The sequence below is a fragment of the Cryptotermes secundus genome, unplaced genomic scaffold (genome assembly GCF_002891405.2).
Source record: "Cryptotermes secundus unplaced genomic scaffold, Csec_1.0 scaffold362, whole genome shotgun sequence".
NCBI classification, from domain to species: Eukaryota; Metazoa; Arthropoda; class Insecta; order Blattodea; family Kalotermitidae; genus Cryptotermes; species Cryptotermes secundus.
Genome location: NW_019744413.1, coordinates 310,931 through 332,992, shown reverse-complemented (window position 1 = coordinate 332,992; position 22,062 = coordinate 310,931). Strand labels below are relative to the sequence as shown.

The following is a 22,062-nucleotide window of genomic DNA, read 5'->3' as shown; positions in this document are numbered from 1 at the left end:
ATTAAATACGGTCACTATGGGAACGGATATTGGATCCGAAGATGAGATAAAGTTACTGATTGACACAGGAGCTGAACTGTGTTTGTTGAAGCATAAGAGTATAAGGGACGGCACTGCGTACAATCCCCACCTGGCGCTCAATGTAAGAGGGATATCTGAGGGAACTGAAAGAACATTAGGGGAAATAAACGTAAAGCTAACAACTGGAAACTTCGAAACCGAACACAAATTTCAGGTGACGGGAGATGGTGTGAATATCCCGTGTGACGGCATTTTAGGAAAAGATTTTTTCGAAGCCAAGCAAGCAACCATTGATTATGCAAGGAAAGAAATTGTCATGGGGAAAGTAACGTTAAAATTTGATGATGTCCAACAGACAAAGGCACAGGGTAAGGAAATACGAGTCACCCTGAACCCAAGATGTGAAACAGTTGTTAGAATACCGACCGAGTCGAAAGATAAGGAAACTGGGTTACTAGAGAAGACCGAGATCGCATCAGGAGTCATTATAGCGGGAACTTTGACCACAGCACGAGAAGGCGCCTGCTTCACAACCATAGTAAACACAAATGAAGAAGCGGTGGAGATAACCTTACCCACGGTGAGGTTGCAGGAATGTGAAGTAGAAACCATTCAGGTAGGAACCGTGCAAGCCCGGAGGGAGGCAACGCAACCAGACAGGTTACGGGAACTAAGAAGTAAAATCAGAACGGCTCACATGAGTAATGAAGAAAGAAATTCGATATTAATGATATGTGAAGATTACAATGATATATTTCACCTACCCGGAGATAAGTTGACTACCACATCAGCAGTAGAGCACATAATACCAACCCCCAGTATAGATCCGTGTAGGGGAATTGCAAGTAGGAATTACAGGATCCCAGAAGCGCTGAAGGGTGAATTAAAACAAATAACGGAGCAGATGTTAAATGACAAGATTATTAAGCACTCTACCAGCCCATGGAACTCCCCCATAATCTTAGTGAAAAAGAAAGAAGACGCATCAGGGAAACAGAAGTGGAGACTGGTAGTGGACTTCAGAAAACTGAATGAAGTGACTGTCGGGGACTCCTTTCCCCTACCCCTCATAACGGAGATCCTAGATGCATTAGGAAAAGCGCGTTACTTCACAACCGCTGACCTCGCCAGCGGATTTCATCAGGTTCCGCTCCGAGAAGAGGATCGCCAGAAGACTGCGTTTTCAACACCAGACGGACATTTTGAATACTGCACAATGCCGATGGGTATTTGCTCCGCCCCAGCCACGTTTCAACGACTGATGACTAAAGTTTTAAGTGGGTTAACAGGGACGAAGGCACTCATTTACCTAGATGATATTGTTATTTGGGGAATCACGCTGAAGGAGCACAATGATAGATTAATAGAAGTATTTGACAGGTTGAGAATACACTCCCTCAAGTTGCAACCGGACAAGTGTGAATTTCTAAGGAAGGAAGTATGCTATCTAGGTCACAAAATTACTCGCCAGGGTATAGAACCCGACGACAGGAAGGTAGCAGCGGTAAGAGATTTCCCTGTGCCCAGTAACGTGAGACAACTTAAGGCATTTCTTGGACTCGCTGGATACTACAGAAGATTCGTCCCAAAATTTAGCCCAATCGCTAAGCCGTTGCACAAGCTCACAGGCAAGAATGTGCCATATATTTGGGGAGAGGAACAAGAAACAGCCTTCCGGAAGCTGAAGGATATTTTATGCAGTAAGCCGTTACTTCAATACCCAGATTTTGAAAGGGAATTTATTGTTACAAGTGACGCTAGTTCCAATGGAATTGGTAGTGTATTAAGTCAGGGACCAATTGGCAAGGACCTGCCCATTGCATTCGCAAGCCGCGTATTAACCACCCCGGAGAAGAATTACTCCACTATTGAGAGAGAACTTACAGCAATTGTCTGGGCGTGCAGACAATTTAGACCCTACATTTGGGGAAGAAAATTCACCATTGTGACCGATCATAAGCCACTGACTTGGATCTTTCGGATGAACGACCCGAGTTCAAGAATAATGAGACTGAAATTAAAATTAGAAGAATTTGAATACACCATAGTGTATAAGAAGGGCAAGGAAAATTCCAATGCCGATGGATTAAGCAGGATGTACACAAGTGCCGACGAAGATAAGTGTGTTAGAGTAGTGACTGAAGAGGATCATGATGACAGTGAAAGTCGAGATAAGGAAAATAAAGAAATCACCGATAAGGAAAAGATGGAAATTTTAAGGGAAATACATGAGTCCCCCGTTGGAGGCCACGCTGGCATGAATAAAACTTACAAAAGGTTGAGACACTTTACTAATTGGCCAGGAATGAAAAGTGATGTAGAAAAGTTCATTCAAAGATGCGAGAAATGCCAGAAGAATAAAATGACCCAATGTCACACTAGGCTGCCGCTGGTGATAACCGATACCCCCTCAGCTGTGTTCGAGAAATGCACGATCGACATAGTAGGACCTTTGAGCCCTAGTATGACAGGAAACCGTTATATTCTAACCATTCAAGATGAATTATCTAAGTTTCTGATAGCTGTACCCATGTGTGGATAATCAGCCAGGTTTTCATGGCCAAGGGACTCGACATAAGAAATGAGCCCATAGAAAGTTCCCCAGGATTATACTACCAACACAAAGGCGAAGCAAGATTGAGCACCAGCGACTGGAAAGTAATGACCTACCTTGACTTACAACAAGCCAGCGCAAACGTGGACACGATAGAAAGATACGTGGAAGCCACTATCAACTTCTGCAAGAAACATGATAGCTCCCTATGGTTAAATTTGACGGAGTGCAGAACCACAATTTTAGATGCAACTAGGAGATTGCAAAATTTAAAGGAAATGAGAGGTTTGGTAACGCAATTAACAAAAACAGAAAGGAATGCACCCCGCAAGAAAAGAGGACTTTTTAACTTTGTAGGGCAGATATCGCATACATTATTTGGAATCTTAGACTCAGAAAACGAAGAAGCATATAACAGTAGAATCAACCAATTAGAAGGAGAACAATCTGATCTAATAAAACTAGCACGGGAACAGATGGTCGTTGTAAAATCGACATTGAAGTCGGTTAACAAAACTTTAAACGATGTGTCAAAAAATGAGATGATTTTAGAAAAGGGTCTACGGGACATTAGAAAGTTCATTAATGAAGAAAATGGGGAATTAAAGGAGAAGTATACATATACTTCCATGTTAGTAACTTTAAATGATCATGCTATTCAAATACAACGCGCATTGGAGGAAGTAAAGAATGAATACGATGTGATACTTCAGTCATGCTTGAATGCAAGGAGTGGGATTATACAACCCCAGGTGTTATCACCAGGTTACCTAATTCAGATTTTGAAGTCCAGTCGGGATTCGTTCCCACGTGATTTACAAGTCCCTGTTCAACTGAGCGAAGCTTACACTTATTTACTTATTAATGTTATTACTATAGAAACATATGTTGTAAGAGGTAAATTAGTATACGTTGTGAGAGTCCCACTAGTGACTCACCATGTGTATGATATTTATAAAGTCATACCCTTTCCTATCAAGGTCAATGAAACAAGAAATAAGTACACTTTTATTCAGCCAGACAAGGAATACATGTTGATTGACAGTACTAGGCAATATTATGTTAAGCTTAGACAAGAAAATCTTAACACTTGTAAGAAAATGAGTGAGGAGCAACTTGTATGTAAACAAGACTTCCCCTTGTTGATAAGCCATTCTTCAGATGATTGTGAAGTGTCAATGCTGCAACCAATTAGGTTAGTCCCAAGGACATGTACCCAAAGGGTTATCGAACTGAAGGAGACTCTGTGGATACCCCTCAAGAGGAACTCCTGGATTTATATAGCGCCTGTTCCGAGCCAAATGACGATCCTATGTCCAGCCCAACAACCGACAGAATTAGAAATTAAGAACAGTGGAATTTTGTCATTTTTACTTGATTGTACAGGCTATAGTAATAAGGTAATGATAAGATCAATCACTTCCCATTATGTAAACCACACTGGGAAGGATATCATCCCAGCTCTGTATTTACCTTTAGATTGTTGCGAAAATGATAAAACTAAAATTCACTTAGACGAGCTACAATTAGAAACGCCACTTAAGAACGTACTCACTCATAATGATGAGCTGCGGCTGGCGAGCCATAAGGTTGAAGACGTTGAAAAACTTATAGAGGAACAGGAATGGAAATTGAAACATGAAAAGAGTACCCGCCAGTTGTCGGTGTTATCCTCAATCGGCGCAGCCGCGCTGGCATTATTAATTGGGATTATGTGTTGTTGTTGTTGTTGCCGCTGTTGCAGGAATTGCTGGCCCAGGTTTGTAAAGTGGGCCTGGGACGATAGTAAATGTAGTGCTATTATTTTTAAACCTAGGATAATAAACAGTGTTCATACATCCAGTGACAGTCTGCATAGAAGAGGCGCGATGCTTAGCCTGGCTACCCACGTGGATGACGAAGACACACCAAAGGAGTTCACGGAGATGACTCCTATGAATGCCACCATAGGTGTTAGGGTATCAAGAACCAGTAGTAGAAACCAGGCAGTTGGTAAAAGGTAACAGGCATTACCTAGATTGGGCACAAAACCCCTCTGTGCGCCAATCTCCTTAAGGGGGGGAGGTGTAGCATCAAACGAACGGCGAACCACATGTTGCCAGCCCCAGACACGCTGGAACCTATACATTGCCCAATATCCGCCTGATTATTTTATAAAAATATATGTATGAAGTAAACAAGTGTGGACTTGGTCCACCGAACCTATGTCCTGTAACTTTCCATACTAAGACAATGTAAAAGGCAAGACTCAGTGCATAAGAGGGAGGTATGACGTCAGTTACCGGATGTCAAATTGTTTATAAGCTCTCCGTAATCACAGGAGAGGGGGGACACTTTTCGAAGACTTCGTGAGGGCCGTCTCTATGCGACTCAGCTCAGCGAAGTGGACTTAGAAAATTTCAGCTCGCAGGGTTCTGGTCTTGCCTTCTTGTAATCACTGGTGGTTGTATAACTTTCATCTTATTTCATTCTTTTTTAATAAATATTCACATAGTCAACTGCTCTGTAGTCTTGAGCTTTCACTCTTAAACGGCGTGAACCTCAGCTCCACAAATAAAATTTACCTTGGCTTCATCGGACTTCGCACTCCGGCTTGGAAGATCTCAGCCAACTCTACGGCGGGATACTACACAGGAATTACTGACTCATTCACTGAACTGGCCAGATTGTTTAACACACTGTAAGAATCAGCGCAGAGACACTGCACGTGCTTCTCCCATGACACCCCAAAAAATGACCACTGATTTGTTGCTGATTATACAAGCCAGGACATGGATACAATGCATAACCATTTGGGTCCCTAGCATGCTTACTATTACTTTCTTGAAGTTTTACTGGAATTTAGTCAAAACTGCTGGCTGTTATCAAGAAACCTGTACAGTACGGGAAACAAGAACTAGCCGCTGCAGCACTTTAGACATATGGCGAGTAACCCTACAATTTTAAATTTTAAATTTTAAAATTTAGAGAACATTTTTAAAGGATTTTAAAATTAGAACTAAAGATTTTATAGTGCTACTACAGGGAAATCAAAATTAATGTGTGTAACAAAAAATAATCTATAAACCAGACAGATATCAACGAAGCAGATGTTGATAATAACAAAGAAAGGAACAATGTGTTTTTTAATGTTAAATTTTAAACTAAGTGCAGTGTAACAGCAACGTGAGTGTATACACCTGATGGTGGCCGTTTGAGGCCGAAACATGTAGCATAAAGGAGAGCAAGATCAAGGACATAAAATATATTTTTTGCACTTGAGACGGAGTTTGTATCATTTACCATCTAGTAAATCCATCAGACTTCCAAGATCAATTTTTTGCCATCACAATACTTTCTCAGAATATATGAAACTATATCTTATGTATTATATCTTTGGTTGTTTTCATATTCAGGGATTCTGAAAACATTTTGACGTGTTTTTTTTACCATTGCAATATTTTATCATATATAATATGAATATGAGAAAGTAAAAAAGTAAATTATCCTGTCCTTAAAGGAGCACCACACCATGCAGCTGTATGTGACAGTGAAGGTACAGCTTCACATATGTTTATTTAACCTCAGAACTAGGTAGAAATGAGCATTCACCATTATGTTCTGGCTGCTTTATTCCCAGTACCAGATGGACAGGAGACTAGATGGACCTAAGAGCCAATCTGGACATTGCAGCAAAAGCAAAAATCCCTGTTCCTACACAATAAAACCCATTTCTCAGTCCACAGCCAATCATACTGGCTGAGCTATTATGACACCTACCCACAATGTACTTCACCTATTATAGTTTATAATATTTATGGCATTAATGGCAAACTATGCAGGGAATATAATTTAGCAGAGCAAAATTTTGTCTGCTATAGGACCCACACAGATATCATGTAAACTGAACCTTGGTATGCCATATTGGATGTCTGAGATGTAGCCAGACCAATTTGCAGCGGGATGAATATCAAGGATGTTAAAACCACCAAACAACTTAATTATGAAAACAATCATGCCAACAGTTTAATTTAGCCTAGTATTTCATAACATTTTATGTAAGTAGTATTTCTTTCTCATGTCACTCGATAAATTTATCAAAGAAAAATGTCAAAATTCTGTGCCTGAGTGCATAGATAATGTGACATAAAAGTTCTGGCAGGTCACTTGGAAAACACTCATATAAACAGTCTATTCGAAGACCATACCGTGAGCAAATGTGATCTCTTTAGATCACCTGAAAATCGTAACATGGCAGGTTCATTAATGTATGCTTGTTCAGCAAGCTGCTTCCCACTCTGGAAGCATGGTGCATAGCGATGCAGTGCTACAATTCTTTGAGGCACATTCTGTGTTGTCGCAGCCAGCTCCCTGCTGCTGGCTGAGATCAAATGTGGACGGTACACATAAAATGGACGTTCACTGTTATCTATTTCACGGTATCGAGTTTTACGAAACATCAAAGGAGAACCTGGTTCTGCTTGTTCATCATCAGGAAATTCAGTACAGAATGTTATGGTTGGAATTTCAAACCTTGCTGTAGTCGTCCTTCTAGAATCAAAGTCATCTAGCATGGATGGAAGCAAATGGTGATACCTGGGAACTATGTATTCCTCCCATGTTAAAGCAGCAACATTATGGATTTTCCCCCTGGTACGGAAGAGACAGTCCTTCTCCATCACCATCCTTGCCACTCCCTCTGCTTGTCGGGAACGGACAGGAAAGTTCCAGGGGAGAACTGAAATACCAAGACCTAGTCCCTCCCGTACTGCTGTGCCACGAAGAACTGAGAGAACTTTATTTGGAAAACCTCCATTATATATGATATAATTTGTCACTCCAACAAACTGGTGGTAGCTCAAAAATTCTGCAACAGCTGACTTCCGTAAACCCGGCATTGGAGATGAGACAATACAAATAGCAGTGCTATTTGATGATGCTAATTTCTCGTTTGTGTAATACACAGGGATGAAAACTCTGGAAGGCACAATATCTTCAGTACTGTAAAATGAGACTCCATATGGTACATTACTAATATCTTTAGCTTTACAAAATAAATAGTAACCAGTTACTTTTGGTCTGTTTTTGTCTTTTAAAGCTACCTTAACAACTTCTTTCATTTCAATCTTTGAAAAGCTGAATGTTCCTAAGACAGCTGCATCTGTGTTTTCAAACCAGAAACTGCAAGCAAAATCTGGAATGCTATCTCCAAATTCTACTGATAGAGCTCTGACCCTTCTTTCTTTTTCAGATAGTTCCCAATATGATGAATAAAGAAAATGTGTATCACTAAGCCTTTGCCATGCAGGTTCTGGTTCTGCAAAGTTTAAAAATTCTTTACCATGTGATGAATTTCTAGTAATACAGTCATCTGAAGTCAGACTACTTTGCTGTCCTCCAGGTTTCCCAAAAAAGTTCAAAACTTCCAACACATATCGAAGTCTGTTATATTCATGCCGATAAAACAGCAATGTCACCACACTCACAAGAGAGATAATCACCAATGCAAGCTGATAGTATTTCTTCATAGCTGGTGGGCCAGACCTGTGATGAGAAATAACTGTGATGCTGCTGATGTCCCTATGCATATCAGATCTTCAACTGCAGTATTACTGGTACACAGAATACCAAGCATTTTAAACAAATGTATGCTACTTGCATAACCTGAAATATCAAATAAAGTGGTATCACTTTACACATTCACTTCCATCTTTAATGCAATTTTAAGAATAAAAATCACGAACATATTTTATACATTACAGAATATACTGATGCCGCAAGAAGAAGGTAGTGCATGAAAAGAAAGAGTGATGTTGTCAAGCAAATGTATTTTAATGAGTGAATGACAAAAATGGAATAACATTGGAATATTTTAACTTAAGAATTAATGCAGTGTAGCAATTTCAACAAGTGAACAGTTACCTGAGGATAGCAAACTATGGCCAAAACATGTAGCAGTTTAATTTCAATTTTTAAGAACTGTAAACAAAGTTGCATTAAAAATGGAAGAGCGTGTACAAAGTGATACAGCAATGCAACAGGATGCAGAAATACAATAAAATACAGTGGTGTTTACTCCAAGTGTTCAAACAGGAAAAGAAACAAACTTGAAAATTACTCTGTAAATGGGAAAACATTTTCATGAGATTGAAATTTATACAGAGAGGATCTTTACTTTGTTGACTGCTTACAAAAAATATCAAAATTTAAGCCAAACACAGTCTAAGTCATTACAAACTGAAGCAGCATAAACCATGGTTTGATAGAGGACATTCAAAATTATTATATTAAAGAAGACAAGCAAATTGTTACAGGATCCAAGAATAATAAACAGATGTAATCTTAACAATGAAAGCCGTGTAGACATCTCCAGAATGAAAATCAGGAATATCTGAAGGACAAAATTAATAAACCTGAAAGAAACAGCAAGAACAGGAACATCAGAGACTTAAATAGAGGCATGGATGAATTTAAGAACAGTTACACGTAGAAAATCATTGAAACATCTAGCTCAAGAGACTGGAGTGTCAAAGTCTTGGGCAAGAATGGCAACACAATTGCTGAAGCTACACAGTGAAAGTTGGTGTTTGGTGTGCTGTATGTGCAAGGATTGTACATGTTTTTAACGAAACAATTAATTGTGGAAGTTATTACAATATGCAAGCACGATAAATATGGGAATCACCTTGTATAATAAGGTCCCTGAGAAGATAAAACTAAAGAAAAATTGTAACACTTTTAAAAAGGAATTAAAATCCTTTCTCTTGAAACATTCAATTTATTCCATTGATGAATTTATGTCCCTTTAATTCTTAAGTGAGTGTGTTATGGTTTTATGTTATGACAAATATCTTGTCCTCACTTAATCCATAAAAAGAATCTCTGGATGCATGCAGGGTTTCTTTTGGTTACTGAATTGTTGCAAGTGGGATGATGTATTGTATGACTGATGTGGATGAAATCTGTACGTATTTAAGTTCTATAGTGTAGTTGACTCATGTATACGCTATGTTATATTAATACGTAGATATTGACTTATTCTATATCAGGAGATTGTATCACCAAATATGGATTCTTGGAACAAATAAATTGATTGATTTTCAACACCTCCTGTGATATGTGAACAATGGTAGGAACTGTCCTTCATTCCCAATGCTATCGGCATGCTGAGTCACCGGCAATATTCGCGTGTACTCCGCAGCAAGCGGGGCTCCGATCCCCGTGAAGCGCAAAGCCGTGAACGCGTCAAGTTCACTAAAAGAGACCCTGTACAATCATCCAACCTATGCTTACATCTTCATATTTTCTAACTACATTTCGGCACGTATTTCCTACCTCCACGCCAAGAGAAAATTTGTTAACTGTGAACCAAATTTACGCATTAAGGTAACTTCGTATGTTTACCACTTGCCCAATTTATAATTACGGACAACCCATACTGCTACAGTAAATAACCATGCGGCAAAATTCGTCTATATACTGTAAATTCCGATACAATACCATGCTTCCTTTTATCGGTTACGCTAGTTATTTGATGAAGCGGTCAGTATTGGAACTACAGGCCGTCGCAAAATACGAAGTAAATATCATCTATACCTGTTATCTCAGTTACACAAACTCTTTTCCATCAAGTATTCAACTCACATGCGCTGAGATTCTACTGCAGTGCGCAACTATTTAGGTCCTTGCTTAATCATCGCTGCAGTTTCCTTTGATTTACAGGAATTTCTCATTTTTCCTTCACAACACTACAAATACTTACCATACTAAGAGTATGTTTAGAGTCCTAACCACCAACAACTTCATCCAAATTCTACATCAGTCCAAAATTACACAACCTTCTTTCAACCTCCATTGCACCACGTGCAGGAGCTGCACCATATGGAGAAACATGACGTAAAACATGCATGCGACTGCACGCGAAAGACCATTCAAGACCTGACCGAAACGGCCATGCTACTCCACGGATCAACTACGTATCACTCGCCATAGATTGTACAAATTATCTAACACAGATCGTCACGGAATATGTAGATCATATCTTGCATCAAATCTTCGCCTCTGTCTCTCTCCCTCTACGACTGTGTTATCTTGGTTGCTGGAAGAAAGAAAGGAAAACTGCGCAGTAGGGATTCCCAAAACCGATTATTAGTGAATTATGTGGTTATAATTGATTCGTGTTTGTCTCACACGAGAGAAACTCATCCACTTTATAAAAACAATGATCGAGTAGGTAAGTTTTCAAAGCGCTTTTGAACTTATATAGTACCTGTATTTCTTTAATATATCGTGGCAGATGATTTAGCAGTCATAGTCCTACATTGTTGAAGTTGTTCTTTCATAGACTTGTATTACATGGGACGATGTGCAAGTCATCTTTTTTCCTTGTGTTGTATGAGTGTAATTCTGAGTTGGTTATGAATTCATTTGAATTGGATTTTATGTATTGTAGCGTGTTTTGTGTGTCACGCTACAAATAAGTTCACGCCGTGGTTTGGTATATAGCGAATTTATTTCCTTCGCTCACTTACACACTTTACAGGCATCACACTTGCAGTGTCACAATCACTGCTTACAATATTCCGGCGATACTGGACCCAGACGGATATTCCGAAGCTTCTTCTCCGATGGCTGTTCCGCGACTCACTTCTTCGAATGCTATTCCGAGACTCACTGTTTCTCGCTGAAGCCGGGCTATCTATAACCTTGCCCGCTGTTAGGCAACGAACCCTCCGTTATAACCATGGAGACTCCTGTTAGAATTACAATGGAGCCATTGTTGTCTCCCCTGTAACGGTCTATTGTAGCGTTTCCATAGAAGTTACTCCTCTGGTTTGCCGACACGTTACAGTATATTAGAGTTTCGTATATGTACAAAGATGGTCGAGGTAATATATGTAATGATTTGAAAACCTGTTTACAACTAGTCACTTTTGGGACCTGGGTCAAAGCTCTTATAGCTCTCTTCTGTAATTTAAAGATCAATTTTGCATTTACCGAGTTGCCCCAAAATATCAGTCCGTATGATAACAAAGACTGGAAGTGAGCATAATATAATGTGCGGATAGTCTCTAGTCCAGTTACTCTTCTAACTAAACTTAGGCCAAAACATACTTTACATAAGTTGTTCGCTAGCTTTTGCGTATGCATAGTCCATCTTAGATGCTTATCTAGCCAGACTCCCAGAAATTTTGAGTGATCTGTGTAGTTGATAACTGTGTCATAAATCTTTATTGGAGGCCATTCAAGTTGTAGTTTTTGAGGATGATGAAAGGTTATTGCTATTGTTTTCTCTTTATTAATAGTTAATCGATTCCTCTCAAACCACTCTGTGATTTTGTTATTGTTTCATTTGTTTTCCTTTGAATTTTGTTAGCGCTATTTCCTGCTATAAAAATGCTAGTATCATCGGCAAAGAACGTAGGTTTCCCATGTTCTATGCTGGCCTCCAGGTCGTTTATGTATAACAGAAACAACACTGGTCCCAGAACGGTCCCTTGTGGGACGCCATAGCTGATGGGTCTCTTTCGGGATAGGTAATTAATGTTACGATTAGTTTTTTTGCATCTGTATGTAATTTCTGCCGCTTGTTCTCTGTTTTCTAATTATGTTTGGAACCACCTTACTGTGACCCCTCGTATTCCCATTCTTTCCATCTTACTTAGCAATATATCATGATCTACTACAGTCCATTCGCGGAGACGAGAAAGTCCTCGTAAACAAATGCACGCGGTCTCCCCTTCGTTCTTTGAATGAAATCATGCAGCAATCACGTAATGCGTGTTTCGTTGCAGGGGCGTCCAAAGTTCACTCTTCAGTTTGAATGCAGGTTAACTTAGAACAGCCCCATGCAACTCCCATGTTATTGGTTGGCAACGTGGCGGCCATGACACCTCGGTGCAATGCTGCTGCCATCTATGTTCATTTTACACGGAACTAAATGTAAAATGACCTCCTGGGCCGAGAGCACAATCGGTAAGAAGGTATGCTACTTTACCAATTATTTTGAGTGCTCCCCCCTCTTCCCCTCCAATGCTTTTTTTTTCGCTACTAGCACTACATACTTTTACAACCACATCTCTTGTACTGCAGTCTCTCTTTCCCTCTGGCTTTCCCACCAATATCCTATATGCATTCCTCGCCTCCCCCATTCGTGCTACATGCACTGCCAACCTCATTGTCCTCGACTAGTGATTTTTGAACAGTGTTCAATATCACTAGTCGAGGACGATGCAATGCTGCAAGTCCTGCCCTGACTTCCACAGTCCTCAAAACCCTCAATGCAGTCAAACTTCTGATTGAAATGCAAGTTCTCTCTGATTGACATTTCATCAAACATGAGACAACAATATCGATCTTCACCAGACATTTTCTGCAGAGACTGTTCGAGTGCATGAAACACACGAGCATTGATGCCTGTCCTAAATGGAACAGTACTGAGGAGAGACTGCAAGGATCGTCTGGATGGGAGGGGAGTAGTGTTCGGAGGAGGATATAGGATTTGGGACTACGCTTAAGGAGACACAGGGCCAACACTTTCTCTTCGAAATCCCACCTCCTTCCCTGAGGTTTCTGCCTGCTGTTCCTAATAACTGCTGCCAATAATCTGGCAGCCTCTACACTGAGAGAAGATGAAAGTCTCTCCATAAGTGGATCACTGTCCACATCACAGAGATTTTCCAACTTCTTTCCTTTGTATTTCTTTTTGAGTTTACAGAGTGCACTCTCCTTATTCCGAATTTTTTCATATAGTTTCCTTTTCCTCGGTGTCAATTCAGAAAGCGAAGCCAAATTAAGTTCTTTCAGCAGAGAACGCCTTGCTCTCGGCTTTGAGGAGGAACTTTGACAACTGATATGCCCGAGTGCCCCATCAGAAGCATATATATTTCCAGAGCCTAAGAGATAGGAGGTTTCTTTCACTGAAGAAGTGTTGCCTGCTGTTGGTGAGGATTGGATTGCAGACATTTGAAAGGAAGTGGAAGGACTGTCTGCATGAATAGGAACAGGTGCTACAGCAGAGGGCACAAGTGTCTTGCTGTAGGTTCTGGTGGGCGGTAGGACTTTAAGATCATGTACAGGAGATAAATCTGAAGGCAAGGTATCAAAGGAAGGTGTGTGTAATGAAGTATCAGGAGGTTGTGGGAGTGACTGTGCAGCAGAATCTGTGCCATATGGAACTGCACATCTGTTAAGGTGTACCCTTTCAGCTGTAGTGAAATCACTTTCAGAGAAATGTTTGCTGCACAGAACTTTATCGTACAGCATTCTAGCAGAATCAGTAGTACAGGATAACCCAACTCTTCCTGCCCATACCATAGCCCTGTAAGAGTATTACATATCGTCTCAAAACCTTGAAATAATTCATCAGGAAACATTACAAACATGGTGTAGGTGCTACATTACATCATGACTAAAACAGACATTCATTCATTTATTTACTTTCCATTAATCCTTACATGGCTGGAAGAAGAGTGGATATAGTAATAGTCAAAGACAACAGGACAAATCCCACGAATGATATAAATACAAATTTTTATATTTAACCCACAACAATCACACATATTATCAAAGACAAATCACAGTAAGTAAATCATTAACACAGTTTTAAAATATATATGTGAAAGAATGCAGCACACTAACGACACAAGACTACAATAATAAAACATAAAAGTATACTACTAGGCATCCAGCATATAACAGACCAAGATCATTAATTAATATTGGAGTTAAATTATTCCTCCAATGAGTAAAATAGACTTACCCTTTGGTACCTATCTTTCACATTGGATTTTATCAATGCATTGGCCTTACCAACTATTCCATAAAATTCTACTTTAGACAGAGAGATAGACAGACAGATAATGTCACAGTCATAGGTTTTCTTCAAATCACAGAAAATTTCGAACATTATTGGTATTGATGTTGTCTAGCTATTGTTCGAAAATAATTATTAAGAGAATCTGTAATAACATCATGATTATCAGTTAACTTCCCATCAATGTTTAAAAACTGTATATCTGCATTATTAATTTTTCTACCTGTGTCTGATTTTATAATGTCCAAGTGGTTTTCATTTTGTTACTAGAATTAGAAATTGATTTGATTATAATGAAGATTTTTAGCTCCTTTAATAACACTGGCCAAAATATTACAGTATGTTTTATAATAATATTTCAGATCTGGCTCATACCGTGCTGAATTCCTGGGAAAATGGAAGAATTTAATTCCAGTATGGTTACTGGGAGATATGCAACCTGGTGCAAAACACCTTTTCTTTCTTCCCATATCTAATGCAAGAAACAACACAAAAATTATAACAGAATCACAGTACACTCTCACTTTGTTAAGATTCTACGGTCCTTCTTCAGGCTACACCGAAAGATGTTTAAAATACAGAAATACGTTTTGGCTGACGTATCATAGTAACACTGACTTCATGTTTGTTTCTAATTTCACTGGGCGTAGTAAGCATAATCCATTCACATAAGTAACACACAGATGTAAATTCATGCGTAAATGTGGACTCTCATTTCATTACATCAAATCAAAGTCCCTACTTACTAATTAATCTAATTGCACGACATACCTCAATGACGTACATATACGTTCACAAGCTACGCAGTTTTACTCGTTTTACTGTGGGAACCCCCCCGCCGAAGAGCCAAAATCGTTCAACGGAAATTTAAGATCCTCTGATTGGCTCACACTTACGCGATTCGATTGAATGCGAATGATCGATTCCAGTCATTACCAGACTACCTAGTTCATGTAAATGTTCATAGATGGCGGGTCTGCATGTTTCCCTCTCCCCTATGGGAGTTACACCCCCCTGCTCTCGAAACAATTTCGCGGCTAACTGTTACGGGTTCCGTATCGTCGTGTACTAATTTTGCTACCCTAGTTCTCAAAGTTTCTGTCCTGGAAACAAAACGGGGTACGTCAGTATCCGTTATTTCTGCTCGTACTTCGGCCTCCGGCCGTCTATACTCTCTATAATTACGCTGAATTCGGGGCGCAGTGAATAACCAGCCCGTTCCTCACTTAACTCGTTCGTCTCCTTCGTATCTAATGCTGACGAACCACCATTTGCATTTACACTAGCGTGATCTCTCTCTCTCTCTCTCTCTCTCATTCGTCCTGTATCCCTCTCCTCCACAGCTGGAGCATATGTGCTGACTTCGCTATTTGACTCAATCTCATGTCGCCGCTCATACGTTATGTACGAGCCTAACGCTCTCTCCGTCATCTTCCGATGTTGAATCAACTGAGTTCGTCTCTCCTTCTTCTGGTCCGATCCTGGGTCTCTGTCCCCTCATTCTTTGTCTGTTTCGTCTCTCATACGACGCGTATGAGTATGGAGACCTCTCTTGGCTTTCTTCTTCCGACAATGCGTCGTCGGAGTCTGTTTCTCTTCCTTCTTCCTTCGGGGTCGCTGTTCCAGGATCCGTCGCTTAGTTTGTGTCCGTCTTTCACGGAGTTCTTCTCATGTGGCCCTGCATAGCTTCAGTTGCTTTACGTGCAGTTCGCTTCTCTTTTCCCTATTTTACCCTGTACACTAGGTCAGAGATTTTTAGTACCACCTGGTATGGGCCTAACCATTTAGGTTCTAGCTTTTTTCCTTTACCATTTGCTTTCGGTACACAAGCTGGCGTGGATGATACTCCACCCTTCGTGCTCCGTGAATGTGGCGAGTTTGCTGGTCCCTTCCCCCCTGGGTCAGCTTCCTTCTCGCTATTTGGCTGGCTTGCCTCAGTTTACCGGCCAATCTCTTTACTGCCTCTACCGCCGGTCTCCTTTCGTCCGTGGTCGTCTCTGTAGATGCTTCTACTTTTTCTTCTGGACTTTTCCGCAGTTGCGGCTCCGTCTTGTAGATTCTCGAATGTCCTTTGTTAGCTTTCTTTCCACCCGGCGGGTGGTTCTTCAGTTTAATTCTCTGGCCGTCCAAGTCTATTTCCTCGGCCACTATGTCGATACGGGCTCCTAGCATTCGTAATAAATCTAGCCCTATTATTCCGCCCTTGTCGGCTGAAAAGTGCGCGACCACGAAACTGTGGGTATAACATTTGTTCCCTATTACAAAGTCCAATTGTCTGGCACCTTCTATCTCTAACCCTTGTCCACTTATACCTTTACCGCGTCCGTGATTTCTTTCGTGGGTTCATCTCCCACGTAGGGTTGAAATAAACACACGTCAGCTCCCGTGTCTATAATGAAATCGTAGTTGGTTCCTTGGATCTCCACTGTAATGCACAGTTCTTTATCCTCTCCTGCTCTTGTGAGTGGGTTCCACGCGGTTTCCCTTAGGCGGGTGACGGGGTTCTCTACCGCCGAAATTAGTTTGGGGAGTGCTGCCCTTTCTAGGTTGTGGGCCTTCTTCTCGCCTCACAGTCCCTTGCTATGTGGCCGTGCCGACCATACGAAAAACACGTGACTGGGGATCGAACCCAATCTCTATTTTTATCCTTTCGTTCATGGGGTCGTCGTACCGGCGATCCCTGCGGCTGGCCCCTCTGACGCAATGGCTGCCTATATCTTCTCGGATTCGTGAAGTTCTTCTCGGTCTTCACGGTTAGCGTACCGTAGTCTCCAGGGCGAAGTTCAATTTTCTTGGCATTGTACACCACAATAGCCATGTTTAACGCCTGTTCCAGCGTTTCCGAGTTACGAACCCATAATTCACTTCCGGCCTCACCTCTCATTCCATATATGAATTGGTCAGCAGTCTGAAATCTGCTTCCTCCTTCAAAATGCGTTGTTCTCTCGGATCCGCACTTTTCCTACGGACTTTACGCCCCGTCCTCTGCATCTATCTAAAAACTGAATAGGCGATTCCCCCTTCTCTTACTTAGCTTCATGAATCAAGTTATAGTGGTACATAGCTGGTAATTTTTCGGTGAAACAGTCCAGGAATGCTGCCTTTAATACTTTATATTTCACGTTCCCATCGGTTAACTGGTCTCTACCGTTAACAAATTGCCTGGCTTCTCCGGTTAATTTAGCTTTTATAATGCTGACTGTCTTCTTCGTTCCAGTTACTAACACGGGCACACTGTTCTACCTGCATTAAAAATTCCGTCACCGGTTTCGCTTGTGACTGACCACTCCATTTCTTTATACTTGTTGCTAGCGATAAATCCTTTGTTTTTACACGTATTGCTAGTCCTCTCAATTGCTGCTCAAGCTGCGCTATCCTTGCCTCCATTTTTCCCTGTTTACCTGTTGTAACCGCTCACCTCCTCGGGTTCTTTACGTTGTGCGCCACGCTGTTGCCGTCCTCCTTGATCCTACGTTGTGCTCAACTTATCACCGTCCTCCCTATTCTCGTAGATGTCGAGAAGTTAGATGGAAAGGGAGAATTGTGGTTGCTGGTGCTGTTACGCCAGAGCAGGTAAAGACGGGAGTAACTGGGTTCTGTTCAGTAATCTGTAGAGCTGAGTTCCTATCCCGGGTCTTATATGGGTCTGGCTCGGACAGGGCAGGAAGAACCCTTCACTACAATTACACACCTCTTTAGACCGTTGCACTTAGTAGTCCTTTAATCCCTTCCAGCTTTCTGAATACAACTGAATTTATTAATACACTTAATTTGAACTTTACTTATACTACTTCACGGAAGGGCCGTAGTTGTAAATTTTGTGTCCGACTTTGCCGAAAGTTGTGTCAAGACTCCTCGAGGTGTAATCCACTCTCTCTGAATCCTGAGGTCCACGAACCCCAGACTCCAAGAGAAATCCACTCCTCCACTTCTACCATTGGTTAAGTTTTCAAACTAGGAGGTTCCCTAAATTTTGAATTCCCAATCATGTTGCTCTGCTATGTGATTCTGGCAGATGCTGACCTGACGCTAAGGTTGACAGCCCCTTGATGCATTACGATCAGGGTGTGAGGCTCCGGCCGTCCCACTTTTAAGTTGTCGCTGTCCCACCTTTAAGTTGTCGCTGTCCCAAGCTGTCAGCTCATTTTCTCTAAGCCTTTCCGACTTTGCTAAAACTGCCAGAATTCTAGGAAATTACCAGATGTTACTTCCTGTCCACATAGCAAAACTTGAACTATGTCCCTTCCGCGTGTAAGAGCTGGCTATCTGCCGGATCTCTTTCTTTGTAATTTTGTAATCTTAACTTAATACAAATTTAATTTACACACAACAGTCCTCCAGTCAGAATGAACGGTTACACTAACACCAGTTTGTGTTACCTCGCCATACTTGACACCTAGTCTAACACCACTATTCTCTTGGAGTGAGGTTCGAAAATCGCAACGCTGCCACCAATTGTAATTCCGTGATGACAGGGGTGGTTAAACAAAATACTAAATTATTACGTCAACCGTCTCTCTTTGGCTAATCCCACCTCTGCCACCGCTTATTGTACCGTAAGAGGGGTATTTTAGTAATTACATAAATAGAACAGTAGCTCACGGAAGTATACTCTCTGTCGGCCCCTGTCACTCCGGAACCTCTCCCCCTTCCTCAGCTTATTCTTCCTGCACTGACGGTTGTTGCTCCCTGGCTGCGAGCTCACAGTTACCAAGAGGCGTAGGGTAACTCAGGTGCGGTAGGAGGAAGGAGCCTAACGGGTTGTACCAATGAAGTTCTCTACATTTCTTTCCTACTCTATTCTTCTAGTACTTACATACACACATATATACAGTAATTAATGCCGACTGCTGTCGGGTCGCACAAAGTTCACATATATTCGTTAGCCCTCCTATACTGACACATGGTTCCCTAGCCTGTTCTGTTGCTCATTTTAGTCACTGGGTTTGCTCTTTAATTGTATCACCTTATATTTCATGGCTAATATGAGTAGTTCGACTTACTTGACACTGAGATGCAGATGAGCGCCAACCACCACTTTGTCGGTGCCATGACGGATATGGCCTTCGGCTACACTCCTTGAAAATGATCGTTTGATTAGCTTCCAATATTTCCCATTTCCATACTTTTGTACTCTGAATCTGATGGCTCATCAACTTCCGGAAGTGTGAGCTCCCGCCACTTTCTGACGTTATTTCTAAGGGTGGCTAGTGCTCATTGGATAATTTCTTTTCACTGCGGCGAATCGCGTTCTGCCAGCCTCTGTCTACTCTGCATTTCTATTCTTCCAGTGTTTTGCCTTTATGAGCTCGCTTCCGCATTGTCAGCGCGGCTGTGCTGAGCTCTGACATTCTTTTTAACAGGCTGTTTTACCTTCCGCGTCCACAAACACGGACCTTGCGTCAGCATAATCCTCTTTACAATCCAAAACATAATGTCGATTCCCCCATATTACATTTGTACATTTTGGGCATAACACTCCCTATTGTCAGAGACCAAATTTCACACCCATACAGAACCACAGGCAAAATAATAGTTTTGTATATTCTAATTCTTATGTTTTTGGACAGCAGACGAGAAGACAAAATGTTCTGGACTGAATGGTACCAAGCATTGCCCGAATTCAGTATCCTCTAAATTTCCTCATGAAGAACGTACCTGTATATTTTCATGAATTTATCGCTAATATTTAGACGTGAGATATTCACATTTCGGCTTGAATGTTTCCTTGCTAAACGATTTATTTATCTTTCTTATGTCATGCATCGTCGTAAGCTAGGATGTTGTACAGTTTTAGCATTTACCCGCAGAAACTGGAATAAATTGAAAAGTATGATCTCCAGGCTGAAATTTGAAGTCAGGAGCTTCCGACTAAAAAGCAAAACTTTCGATTCCTTAAGAGTCTTGAGACCACTTGCTCTAATTCATTAGTAGTATTTGTCAGTATACTAAATTAATTTTGAAAATTAACTCTAACTTACGTTTAAGATTGTGGCGTGGCTCTTTTTTTTTTTTTTTGCTAGTGGGGTGGTAGTAAGTCCCTTGTACTGCGGCCATTTCTGGCTTATTGTACCAGCCCCAGATGATAGGTGAGGGTGATTATGGAGCAATTGATGGAATGAAGTTTGGCACGGGAAACCGAAGTACTCGGATAAAACCTGCCCGCCCCAGTGACACTTTGTCCACCACAAATCTCACTTGACCAGATTCGGGATCGAAGTCGGGCCGCCGCGATGGGAAGCTTCTCCAGCGACTAACTGCTTGAGCTATAGCGAGGTCTGTGACATGGCATACACACGAAATGTGGTTGTACCTTCACTACACCCTTCCTCTCAGCATTTCAGTGGTGACTTTTACACTACGGACACAGTGACTCGGTACTCAGAATCTCGTTTGTTGAAACTAAGGTTTACTCATATGAGGATGAGGTTAGATATCAACAAGAGCATTATTTGTGTTTAGGAATTGAAGTTATTTGGCGTACTAAATTTTCTTTGGATTAAAGTTCTCACAGCGGTCACTAATGTATGTACTGTTTTCGGGATATGAAGCCGTGTTGTGCGGTTGAATTTCACAGATTTTCTGCTATATGCTTCTTGCTGGTTTCTTGCTTGGCTTAATTTTCAGCCCCGAAGACAGAGGCAATATATTCTTTCCAATGTCGGTAATTATCTAACTTCCCGGCGTCTCATACATCAGTATTCTCCTATGTTTCAGTCATTTTTGGCGATTGATATTTAGTAAGTGTATCATAACGCAGATATTTGTTACCATTTGAGAACCTATGTGAATAGAAATAATTTCTGTATAAAGGAAAATTTATTTGCCCTTGAACACGGACGAGCCTGGCCGTTTTATAAATGGTGATCAGTGTGGAGTGAAATATTACGTGATAACAGATAAAAAGGGAATTTTTGCGCAAAAGAGGAAATACAAATTTGTCATTAAGAATTGACACCATAATCATAATTTCAGCACTATGAAATATTCTACTAATGTATAATTTTTCTGTATTAGAAATGATTTAAACAACTCACCTCAGCAGCTGCACTGATTATCACTGACAGCAGAACCAACCAACACAGAGCGAAGTTATATTTCATACGTCTCAGTAAACATATCCTTCTGGAATCAATTTGTTTCGAAACGTCTCGTTGTCCAAGTATTACAGAAGCTTTCACCTCCATATCGGACATGGCAGAAAATATTTTAAATTTTTTTACTCACAAACTTTTAAAGAAATCAATTCGATATCTCATATCTAGGACAGAAAGATCGATAATTTAATATATCACAGAACTTTGATCCTCAAACATAACTACTAACACAAAATATCGTACAATTAATTAAAATGCTATGTATGCACAAATATAAGAAAAACATAGGAACTGATGTCTGGTATTTAATTGAACAAACTTAGTGTGTCAGAATACTGTTAACTACTTAATGCGATTTTAACTCTTGGTAGTTATCTACCGTTATCACTGATGAAGGCTTATCGGGTTTGTATTGATAAGTGCCGTTTGGTTTATCAGTGAAATATAGTAATTCCTTACACATCACTTTCACTTCTTTCAAATGTTCTTATTAAATTATTACAGTAAACTCCGTTATAATTCTGTATTTATATATTGTTTTATTTAGCTCAGGCTCTTCAGAATTATGTATTTGATCTTGATATAACAATAAGTCC

The 22,062-nt window shown here is 40.6% G+C and overlaps 2 protein-coding genes across 4 annotated transcripts; both read right to left on the bottom strand.

The window, feature by feature from the left end:
- Window positions 1-5,836: 5,836 nt before the first annotated feature.
- Window positions 5,837-10,521, bottom strand: LOC111874726. Of its 2 annotated transcripts, none has more exons than XM_023870462.2 (2): window positions 10,317-10,521; window positions 5,837-8,218 (listed from the first exon to the last, which is right to left on the bottom strand). In XM_023870462.2, the coding sequence occupies exon 2, from the start codon at window positions 8,140-8,142 to the stop codon at window positions 6,733-6,735; it is 1,410 nt and encodes a 469-aa protein (XP_023726230.1). In that variant the 5' UTR covers window positions 8,143-8,218; window positions 10,317-10,521; the 3' UTR covers window positions 5,837-6,732. The 2 variants fall into 2 exon arrangements, with proteins under 2 accessions (XP_023726230.1, XP_023726232.1); XM_023870464.2 differs by having other exon boundaries at window positions 5,837-8,098.
- Window positions 10,522-12,644: 2,123 nt separating this feature from the next.
- On the bottom strand, window positions 12,645-21,480 carry LOC111874721. Of its 2 annotated transcripts, XM_023870456.2 has the most exons (3): window positions 21,407-21,480; window positions 14,745-14,841; window positions 13,101-13,874 (listed from the first exon to the last, which is right to left on the bottom strand). In XM_023870456.2, the coding sequence occupies exons 1-3, from the start codon at window positions 21,470-21,472 to the stop codon at window positions 13,564-13,566; spliced, it is 474 nt and encodes a 157-aa protein (XP_023726224.1). In that variant the 5' UTR covers window positions 21,473-21,480; the 3' UTR covers window positions 13,101-13,563. The 2 variants fall into 2 exon arrangements, with proteins under 2 accessions (XP_033611465.1, XP_023726224.1); XM_033755574.1 differs by lacking the exon at window positions 21,407-21,480 and having other exon boundaries at window positions 12,645-13,874; window positions 14,745-15,109.
- Between the last annotated feature and the right edge of the window lie 582 nt (window positions 21,481-22,062).